The sequence below is a fragment of the Panthera leo genome, chromosome E1 (assembly GCF_018350215.1).
Source record: "Panthera leo isolate Ple1 chromosome E1, P.leo_Ple1_pat1.1, whole genome shotgun sequence".
NCBI classification, from domain to species: Eukaryota; Metazoa; Chordata; class Mammalia; order Carnivora; family Felidae; genus Panthera; species Panthera leo.
Window position 1 is genome coordinate 26,482,669 of NC_056692.1, and position 12,015 is coordinate 26,494,683.

At 37.3% G+C, this 12,015-nt stretch overlaps 1 protein-coding gene across 3 annotated transcripts in view; it reads right to left on the bottom strand.

Moving 5' to 3' along the window:
• Positions 1-12,015, bottom strand: part of MED13 (mediator complex subunit 13) — a 107,875-nt gene that overhangs the window by 25,675 nt on the left and 70,185 nt on the right. For all 3 annotated transcript variants that reach the window (XR_006196688.1, XM_042917005.1, XM_042917006.1), the window contains exon 16: positions 10,834-11,747. Coding sequence is in view for 2 of the 3 variants with exons in the window: in XM_042917005.1 (XP_042772939.1) it covers positions 10,834-11,747 (914 nt within the window). In the remaining variant the exon portion in view is untranslated. The remainder of the gene's footprint in view (positions 1-10,833; positions 11,748-12,015) is intronic.

Sequence of the window (12,015 nt, forward strand, 5' to 3'; positions counted from 1 at the left end):
AACTCATCTCCATAAAAAAGTTAATCATTAGCTCACTAACCAATTTATAAATTAATCAAAAAATTTCTTCCTTTTTGCATTTGTTTTGGATGGTAGTTTTGGTAGTTTAGGAGAAAGAACTCTACCTCACAGTGAAATGAGTTATAAATTGTGTACCTTAGTTACTACCACTATGGTAAAATGATCTGATAGAGAAGACTAGTTACATTGACTAAAATTTAATTTGGAAAGTAAACCGTAACAATTTTGAAATACAGAACTTATACAGTAACAGATAACTTGCTCACACTATAAAAAGTGTTATAATATCCACAGATATTTTGTAAACCTGGATTACAGATTTATAGATTATCACATTATCATGACCTGCATTTCTGACCCACTATCAGAATGGGTATGAAAGATGTTGCTCTTAAATATCAAAATGCTTTAAAAAAAAAAAAAATCACTAAATGTTACTGATATGCTTAATCTGCTCCCCCAGTAGGTTTAGTTGTAGCATTAAACATGCTTGAGTACTTTTACAGTTAGTCATTTAACTTTAGTTCATTATTATTATTGCCTAATTTATTATATCTGGCTTTCATTCCCTATATCTAAATAGCATATGAATTAGAAGTAATTTAATTTCAAATATACTGCTTAATAACTATTATGCTTAAATAAACTACTGTATACACAATAGAATATATAGTCAGTAAAGTAACAACAGAGCTGTCTGAAATGGACTGACTTACACACTGGTAAAGCAAAAGCAAGTTATAAAACTATCTACAGAGGATATTTTACACAAATAGTATAAAATATAAATGTGTATTCACATAAAATGAAATCTAGAAAAAGTTGCTATTGGCTAAGGTGGTTTGTCATAATCACATGGGAACTTTTTAAAAACATATGCAGAGCTACCCTGAGAAATTCTGACCTGGGTTTAGCTCAGGAATTTGTATTTTGAATACTTTTTCATTCTTTTAGAAAGTATATTTATTTAAGACCTATTATGGGCCAAGAATTATGCTAGCTGCAAGAAATATACTGTGTAAATTAATTCTTATTTACATCTTGAGGGATCTTATAATCTTGTGGGGGAGACAGACATGAAAAAGAATATAAACGTATATAGTGACAAGTGCCAAGTCTCTATTTAAGCTGAAGCCTGTTTGGAAAGCAATGATTAAAAGGGTATAAAACAATTTTTAAGAGGGATCATGAAAGACAGCACATAAATCAGTAGAAACATTACTGAACACCCAGAAATCTCACATTTATGGTCAATTTATTCTTGACAGGGCATCAAGACAAATTAACAGGGAAAGAATCTTATTGACAAATGGTTCTGTTGACAGGTAGATATTCACATGCAAAAGAATAAAGCTAGACCCCTTCCTTACACCTAATACAAAAGTTAATTAGGAATTTATTATACTCCCATATAGAAGTGCTACAAGTATAAAACTCTTAGAAATAAAAACTCAGGAATACATATTCATGACTTAGGGTTAGGAAAAGCCTTTGTAGATGGGATGCCAAAGCACAAGCAATGAGAGAGTAAGTATGCTGAACTTCATTAAAGCTAAATTTTTTTCTGCTTTGGGGCACCTGGGTGGCTCAGTTGGTTAAGCATCCAACTCTTGGTTTCAGCTCAGGTCATGATCTCATGTTTTGTGAGTTCAAGTCCCACGTCAGGCTCAGTGATGACAGTGCGGAGCCTGCATAGGATTGTCTCTTAAAATAAATTAACTTAAAAAAAACAAACAACTCTTCTACCTCAAAGCATACTGTTAACAAAGTGAAAAGACAACCCAGAGAACAGGAGAAAACATTTGCAAATCATGTATCCGACAAGGGACATGTATCCAGAACATGTAAAGAACTCTTATAGGGGCACCTGGGTGACTCAGTCGGTTAAGCATTCGACTTCGGCTCAGGTCATGATCCTGTGGTTTGTGGGTTTGAGCCCTGCATTGGGCTTTGTGCTGACAGCTCAAAGCCTGGAGCCTGCCTCGAATTCTGCGTCTCCTTCTCTCTCTGCCCCTCCCCGTCTCACACTTTCTCTCAAAAATAAAAAGTTAAAAAAATAGTAACTCTTACAACTCAATGATGAAAGGATAAAAAGTCTAATTACAAAATGAACAAAGGTTCTGAAAAGATAATTATCCAAAGACATACAAATGGACAACAAGCACATGAAAAGTCATTAGGGAAATGCAAATCAAAGCCACAATGAGATAATACTTCACAGTCACTACAATGACTGTAATAAAAAAAGACACAAAATGACAAGTGTTAATGAGGATGTGGAGAAAGGAGAACCCCCACACACTGCTGGTGGGAATGTAAAATGGTGCTTTGGAAAACACCTGGCAGTTCCTCAAAAGGTAAAACAGAGTTCTATGACCCAGCAAGTCCACCCATTGAGTAATGAAAACATGTTCACATAAAAACTTGTACACACATGTTCATACCAGCATTATTCGTAATAGCCAAACAGTAGAAACACTCCAAATGTCCATCATCAGATGAAAGGATAAATAAAGTATGGTATACCTGGATACAACAGAGTATTATTTGGCAATAAAAAGCAATTACAGGGAGCCTGGGTGGCTCAGTTGGTTGAACACCCAACTCCTGATTTCAGCTCAGGTCATGATCTCACGGTTTGGAAGTTTGAGCCCCCACTGGGCTCTAAGCTGACAGTGCAAAGCCTTTTTGGGATTCGTTCTCTTTCCCTCTCTCTGTCCCTCGCCTGCTCATGCTCTCTCTCTCTCAAAATAAATAAATCTTTAAAATTTTTTTCAAAAAAAAAAGCAATTAAGTACTAATGCATGCTACATGGATGATCTTTGAGAACACTATGCTAAGTGAAAGAAATCAATCATAAAAGACTACGGTATATGATTATGCAAAATGTACTAAAAAATCTATATACAGAGAATGTAGGGGCACCTGGGTGGCTCAGTCGGTTGAATGTCCAACTTCAGCTCAGGTCATGATATTGTGGTCCATGAGTTCAAGCCCCGTATCAGGCTCTGTGCTGACAACTCAGAGCCTGGAGCCTGCTTCTGATTCTGTCCTCCCTCTCTCTCTCTGCCCCTCCCCCACTCACACTCTGTCTCTCAAAAAATGAATGTTAAAAAAAATTTCATATAGAGAGAATGTAGTTGACTGGCATGGAAAGGGAGGGTTTGGAGGGAACTTCTAATGGGTATGAGGTTCTTTTTCATGGTGATGAAATGTAAAATTGACTGATGATGGCTATACAACTCCATGAATACATACCTTGCTTTACTGTGTTTCACAAATACTGCATTTTTTTTTTAATAGGCTGACAGTTTGTAGCAACCCTGCAACGAGCAGGTCTATTGGTGTCATTTTTCCAACAGCATTTGCTTACTTCATGTCCCTGTGTCACATTTTGGTAATTCTCCCAATATTTCAAAGTTTTTCATTGTTATTACATTTGTTATGGTGATCTGTGATCCATTAGTGATCTTTGATGTTACTCTTATAAATTTAGGGGGCACCACGAACCATTCTCACATAAGGCGACAAACCTAATAAATGTTGTGTGTGTTCTGCCCTACAACTGGCTTTTCCCCCTCTCTCCCTCTCTTTGGGCCTCTTTATTCCCTGTGACACAACAATATTGAAATTAGGCCAATTAATAACCTTACAGTGGCCACTAAGTATTCAAGTGAATGGAAGAGTTGTACTTTAAGTCAAAAGCTAGAAATGATTAAACTTAGTGAGGAAGGTATGTCGAAAGCCCACACAGGCTGAAAGCTAGGCCTCTTGCACCAAATAGCCAAATTGTGAAAGCAAAGGAAAAGTTGAAGAAAATTACAAGTGCTACTCCAGTGAACAAATGATTTTAAAAAATCAGCCTGTTAGCTGATATGGAGAAAGTTTTAGTGTTCTGGATAGAACACAACATGTCCTTAAGCCAAAGCCTAATCCAGAGCAAGACCCTAACTTTCTTCAATTCTGTGAAGGCTGAAGAGAAGTGAAGAAATTGCCAAAGAAAAGTCTGAAGCTAGCAGAAGTTGGTTCATGAAGTTTAAGCAAAGAAGCCATCTCCATAACACCAAACTGCAAGGTGAAGCAGTAAGGCTGTTTAAGTTAACTTCCTGCAGCAAGTTATCCAGAAGATCTAGCTAAGAAAATTAATGAAGATGGCTACACTAAATAGATTTTTCTTTTAATGTTTATTTATTTATTTAGAGAGTTAGAGAGCAAGCGTAAGTTGGGGAGTGGCAGAGAGAGAGAGAGAGAGAGGGAGAGAGAGAATCCCAAGCAGGCCTCATGTTGTCAATACAGAGCCTGACATGGGCTTGATCCCATAATCCACGAGATCATGACCTAAGCCGAAATCGAGTCAGACGCTTAACTGACTGAGCCACCCAGGAGCCCCAAATAATAGATTTTTCAATGCAGATGAAACAACCTTCTATTGGAAGAAGATATCATTTAGGGCTTTCATAGCTAGAGAGAAGTTAATGCCAAGTCAAAGGACTTGCTGTCTCTCTTGTTAAGGGCTAATGTGGTTGGTGACATTAAGTTGAAACCAATACTCATTTACTATTCTGAAAATCCTAGGGCCCTTAAAAATTAAAAAAAGAAAATAAAAAGAATTATGTTTAATCCTCTCTGCCCTGGCGCTATAAAATGAACAAAGCCTGGGTGATAGCACGTCGTTTACCTCATGATTTACTGAACATTTTAAGTCCACTGCTGAGATCTATTGCTCAGAAAAAAAGATTCCTTTCAAAATATGACTGCTCAGTCTATAGCCATACGACCCTGAACACACCCAATCTCCTCAAAATATGACTGCTCAAGACAATGCACCTGGTTACCCAAGAGCTCTGATGGAGAAGTACAATGAGATTAATGTTGTTTTCATCCCTGCTAACACAACATGCATTCTGTGGCTCATGGATTAAGGATCAAGTCTTATTTATTTAAGAAATAATTTCATAATGTTGTAGCTGCCATAGATAGTGATTCCTTTGATGGATCTGGGCAAAGTAATTGAAAAGCTTCTGGAAATGATTCACCACTCTAGATGTCACTTAGGAACATTTGTGATTCACGGGAAGAGGTCAAAAAACAGCATTAACAGGAGTTTGGAAAAAGCTGATTGCAACCCTCATGGATGACTCTGAGAGATTCAAGACTTCAGTGGAGATGAGGTGGAAATACAGAACTAGAATTAGATGTGACTGAATTGCTTGAATCTCATGATAAAACTTTAATGGATGAGAAGTTGCTTCTTATTTTTGAGACAGAATCTACTTCCAGTGAAGATGTTTTGAAGATTGTTGAAATGACAACAAAGGATTTAGAATATTACATATTCTAAATACACACACACACACACACACACACACACACACACACACATACTTTGTTGGTAAAGTAGCAGCAGAATTTGAGAGGACTGACTCCAATTCTGAAGGTTCCACTGTGGGTAAAGTGCTATCAAACAGCACCTCCTACTACAGAGAAACTGTTTATGAAAGGAAGACTCAATCAATGTGGCAAATTTCACTGTTGTTCTCATTTTAAGAAATTGCCACAGCTACCTCTCAGTCTTCAGCAACCACCATCCTCTCAGTCAGCAGCCATCAACAATGAGGCAACCAGCAAAAAGATTTATGACTTGCTGTAAGCTCAGATAATGATTATTAGCATTTTTTAGCAATGTAGTATTTTAAAATTAAGGTTATACATTTTTTAGACATAATGCTGCTGCACATTTAATAAGACTACAGTGTAGTGTAAATGTAACTTTTATGTGCACTGGGAAACCAAAATACTCATTTGACTCACTTTACTGTGATATTCGCCTTATTGTGGTAGTCTGGAACCAGATGCACAATGTTTCCGAGGCATGCCTGAACTAAAAACCATTCAACCATCTGTACACTTATAAATGAGAGAATTGTATGGTATGGCAGTCAATAAAGCTGCTGAAATCAGAGTTATCTTGGAGTTTTGTAATGGTGAGGATGGGCAGAAATATGGGTAATTTTTACTTCTCGGTTTTTTCATTGTCTAGATCCTTTCTTTTCAGCAAGTATGCATTTTTTAAAAAATTAGAACAAAGCTTTTCGGATGTTGAAAAAAAAAATTAACATTACCATTATAATGCACAAACTGCCGGGGTGCCTAGATGGCTCTTTTGGTTAAGCGTCCCACTCTTGATTTCTGATCAGGTCATGATCTCGCAGTTCGCGAGTTCGAGCCCTATGCTGACAGTTGAGCTCTGCACTGACAGTGTGGAGCCTGCTTGAGATTCTCTCTCTTCCCCCCTCTCTCTGGCCCTCTCCCACTTGTACTTTCTCTCTCTCAAAATAAATAAATAAACATAAAAAAATAAAATATACAAACTGTTGTTTATAGATTTTTAATTCCTTCAAACAAATATTTTAACCCCTTGGACCTCTACCATATGCCAGGCACTGTTCTAAGTATTTGGGATATATCAACAAGCAAACCAGACAAAAATTCTTGCACTTACACAGAATTTGCATTGGGTAAATTTAATGGAGATAATAATAATAAATTATGAATTAGTATGTTAGAGGGTAATATGCACACTATGGAAAAAAAACAAAACAAGCAGGATGGAGAATGTGGAGAGGGGTTTGCAATTTTATACTGAGAAAATGGTATCTGAGAAGATTTAAAGGAGACAAGACAGTTACCCATGTAAATATGTGGGGGAAAGTTGTCTCAGGCAGAGGAAACAATTAGGCAAAGGTCCTACCTAATGTAGGACTTTTCCTTTCATGATGCTACTGTAGTTTAATGAAAGCATTCCAATAAATATTACACATTTAGCTTTTAAAGCATTGTTTTATACTGAAATGTATAAAAAGGCATTGCTCTTTTTGTTTTAAATTATTCTTAAAAATTATTTATTTATTTAAGTAATCTCTACACCCAATGTGGGGCTCAAACTCATGACTCTGAGATCAAGAGTGGCATGCTCTTCCAATTGAGCCAGCCAGGCACGCTTGTTTTGAATTAGCTTAACACAAGTTCTGAGGATGAAATTTATCTTTATGGTTGTAAAGTTTCGGTTTACATTAATGTCTACTGTTACACAAAAAATATTAAGACTCAATATTTTCTATTATTTGGAAAATAAGTTGGTTCTTTTTTTTGAGGTGCATCTGGCCTAAGTTCTTTTTTTATTTTTTATTAGAGGTAAAATTGACATAACATTAGTTTCTGGTGCACAATGTAATGATTTAATATTTGCATATGTTGTAAAATGATCACCACAATGCCTCCACAGCCTATATTCTTAACTATCACCTACGGCTGAAAACAATCCTGCCCTTTTTTTGAACATCTACAACATTCACTTATACCTTTTTCAACTTGGTCCTTGAGTACAATGAGTTTGATGAATCATCAAATTATGTCATGAACAAAATATTAACCACTGGTCCATGTATTGCCCTCCTATCTTATATCACAAATTTTAATAATATTATGAACAACTATGATCTCATGACCCAAGAACTAGAACATCACCAAAGTTCTTCTCTCTATCCTATCCCTCCCTCAGCTTTTTAAAATTAACCACTATCCTGGGGCGCCTGGATAGCTCAGTCGGTTAAGCAACTTAAGCCGAGGTCTGACTTCGGCTCGGGTCATGATCTTGCAGTTCATAAGTTCAAGCCCCGTGTCAGGCTCTGTGCTGACAGCGTGGAGCCTGGAGACTGCTTCGAATTCTAAGTCTCCCTCTTCCTGCCCCTCCCCCTGGTCATACTCTGTCTGTCTAAAAAATAAACATTAAAAAAAAAATAAATAAATAAAAAAATAAAAAAAAATAAAATAAAAATAAAAAATAAACATTAAAAATTTTTAAATAAGATGAAATTATTAATAAACAAATGAATGAATGAATGAGTGTAGGAGATTCATCGTATCTCCCAGAATGCTAAGCACATTGTTTTGCATGTGTCAAAAAGATGACTGAATTAGCAAATGACTCATGGACCAAATAGAGAAGTTATTATACGGCATATACCACCTTAGAAAAGATCCTTACCAAAAACCACATTTTGAAGGAGGCAAATTTTCTGTATAACAGTCAAAAATTAGAAAAGTTAGGTGGTATACTGAGACATATTTTAAAAACTGTTGGGGGGCGCCTGGGTGGCTCAGTCGGTTAAGTGTCCAACTTGGGCTCAGGTCATGATCTCACGGTTCATGGGTTTGAGCCCCACTTCGGGCTCTGTGCTGACAGCTGAGAGCCTGGAGCCTGCTTCAGATTCTGTGTCTCCCTCTCTCTCTGCTCCTCCCCCACTCATTCTCTGTCTCGAAAAAAGTAAATAAACATTAAAAAAAAATTAATAGAAAGTGTTGGGGTGCCTGGGTGGCTCAATCAGTTTAAGCGTCTTGACTCTTGATTTCAGCTCATGTATGATCTCACAGTTTGTGAGTTTGAGCCCCACCACTGGAGGCTCCGTGCTGACAGTGAGGAGCCTGCTTGGGATTCTCTTTCCTTCTGCCACTCCCTGCTCCCCACTCTCTCAAAATAAATAAATAAACTTTTGAAAAAACTGTACGTTGGTTGGTTGGTTGTGCCTGAAAGAAAAATATCTGGAGGCACCTGGGTGGCTGGCCCAGTTGGTTAAGCATCTGACTCTTGATTTCAGCTCAGGTCATAATCTCACCATTTGTGAGTTCAAGCCCTGCATCACGCACTGCATTGACAGTGTGGATCCTGATTGGGATTCTTCCTCTCTCTCTCTCTCTCTCTCTCTCTCTGCTCTCCCCCCACCTGTGCTCTGTCTCTCAAAATAAATAAATAAAAACTTAAAAAAAATTTTTTAAATATCTATTTTAATAATAATGGCAACTTAAATTAATTCAGTACTATATTCCAAGCACTGTACCAAGCATGTAATATGGATTAAATCATTAGCTTTTCTTTTCTTTTTTTTTTTTAAGTTTTTTTGAGTTTATTTATTTTGAGAGAGAGAGAGGGAGAGGGAGAGGGAGAGCGTGCACGCACAAGCAGGAAGGGGCAGAGAGAAGGAGAGACAGAATCTTAAAAGCAGGTTCCACACCATTAGCACAGAACCCGGTGTGGGTCTTGAACTCACAAATCTTGAGATCATGACCTGAGCTGAGATCAAGAGTCAGACACTTAACCAATCGAGCCACCCAGGTGCCCCTAGATCCTTAAAACTCTACACAGCTAGTATTTGACGTTGTACCTTGTAGAACATTATTTGACGCTGATGATCATTTTCTCCTTCTTCAAACATTTATTGTACCTATTTGACTTCTAGGACACTCTACTCTCTTGGTTTTCCTCCCACTTCCTTGGTTTCCAATCCTGGATCCTTCCCTTCTCCATCTCTAAATGTCAGTTCCATCCTTCTCTCTAGTTACTCTCTATGTTGTTAAATCCAGCTCCATAGATTTTAACACTGATAACTTACACTAGAAAATTTTAATCTCCAGACCCAACCACTCCTGTGAATTTAAAACTGTTATCTCCACATATGTACCTGACCTCCTCTCCCAGTGTTTCCCTCCTCTATAATTAGAACCATCATTCATCCTGCTGCTCAAGCTATCCTTGATGCCTCATCATTTCTTGTATGTATCAGCAAATCCTATAGGTTCTACTTCCCAAATATACCTAGAACCTACTAATCTCCATCGCTTCCAATCTTGTCTAAGTTACCATCATCTTACACCATCTTTCTAAATGCTTCCTAACTATTCTATCTACTTCTATTCTTACCTTCACAACACATAATAGCCAGAATGATCTTTTAAAAAAATAGACAGAAAAAAGACCGTGTTATTTCTCTGCTCAAAACTGACCTATAGCTTCCCATCAGTCTTAGAATAAACTATAAAGGTTTTACACAGTCCCTAAGACCCCTACATGATTTTGGTTTTTGGCTAGCTCCTAGATTCGTGTCTGACCAATCTCCCCATCACCCAATTCATTCCAGCAACAATGTCTCCTTACTGTTCCTCAAACATATTAACCATACTACTCCCTCTGGGTCTTTGCACTACCTGAAACACTCTTCCCCTAGTTATCCACATAGCTCCATTCCCTTACTTTATGTAGCACTTTGCTCAAATGCTGTCCCTCGGTAATATTTTTAATAACCATACACACCTGGGGCACCTGGCTGGCTCAGTCAGTAGAGCATGTGACTCTTGATCTTGGGATGTGAGTTTAAGCCCCACACTGGGTATAGAGCTCACTTTAATTAATTAAAATAAATCATGAAGTACTTACCTAAATAAATAAAATAGTGTCCTCCTGTCTTTTTCCACTCCTTTCCACTTGCTTTTTCTTCAAAGCCATTTATCACTATCATTACATAATTACTTTTTTTTCATTTGTTTATATGTTCTACACTAAATTATAGGCTCAAAAAGGCAGGAACTAAGTTTGTTTCATTTAATGCTGCACTTTTACAAAGGAACAGTGTGTGGCACATATCAGGTGCTCAGTAAATATTTAATGATTGAAAGAATGTTGAATAAAGCAGACAACTAGCAATTTTCTGTTAATTAACATCTACAAAGTACCCTTTATACTCCCACATAAGTACATAATTACAGATTTACAAGAGCCATACTTTTATTGGTGAAATTAAACTAAACTGCTAGGAACTTCTCCCTTTAAAAATGTCATCCTTAAAGGAGTTTTCAGTCCAAATTTTAGTGTCTCTATTAGCTACATGGAAAACTGCCTTTAATACTTTATCCTCAGAAAGAAAGGCAAAGTCCTACTTAAAGGAAAAGAAACAAAAATTATTCCATTAGCATACTTACCATTTCTTTTGGACCAGGGGTGTAAGCATGAACTTTTCACAAGTGCTTCATCAACTTTCCCTCCTGACATGTTATCCATGAACTGACGTCCATGTTCTAATGCAAGGTAGCAGTCATTGCAACAGTCCCGCTCTTCAACACGTACCCAATTACTAATTACACCAATTCTAGGAAAAGGATCTTGGTCTGCTGCTCCAAAGGGTGAAAATAAATTAGTGCACTGATCTTGTAGCAATAATATCAACTCGTCAGGGAATTTTTCAGATTCCTTTAGTCCTCCATTAACATGTTCAGCAGAAGTAGCCCTGAGAGCTTCAAAACGTTTTTCTGCTTCTTTGCCACATTCTGTGTTGCGTCCTATGATGTCTAGTTCATCTTCAAGAAATAATCCTGAATTGTTTCCAAATTTTCTGTTCATGACAGCACTGAAGCCACAGGTACACCTATACTGTGCTTCCTGCATTGGATCTGGAATGTAAACTCCAACATCGGCACCCTTGATATTCATATTGCAGACACAGATACAGCAACTATCAAAGTTACAGTCTTTAAACAAATTCATAACTGATTCTGAAAGAATGAGGTTTACATAAAGACTGTGTGCTTCAGGGATGGAAGGAACAGTTGCAGGTTCAACAGAGTTAAGGGGTCTGCATGTGGATGGCGTGGAAGCTGGTGAATACAAATCTGAATTTTCATATTTGACTGAACCTTGAGCACTAGCAGGTCCACCAGCTCGAGGAGTCCTTGGAGTCCTTGGAGTCCTTGGAGTTGGAAACCTAGGTGTAGATGGAGAAGGAAGAATTCCTGCTCCACTGTTACTAGGAGGTGCACTGCTAGGAGGCATCCCAAAAGAAGTATGAGTCTGAGGTGTATAAGCAGGACCATATTCTTGATCAATAGTACTTCCATCGCTAGTGTTACCAAGGTGAAAGAAAATTAAACACATAAAGGAACATATTAGTGATATGAAACAGAACAAAAAATGTCCAGTATTTTTCAGTAACACTGATAATTATGAAAGTACAATTACTGCAAAAATTACAAGTAGAATTAAAATGTATTTCTGGTTAATAAATCCACTCTAGGTGACTGCTGTGGACTGTGGACCAACCAACTAGCTCCATATTGTAAATAAAATCTGTTTACACTTATCCACACCTAAACATCCACCTTTACTAT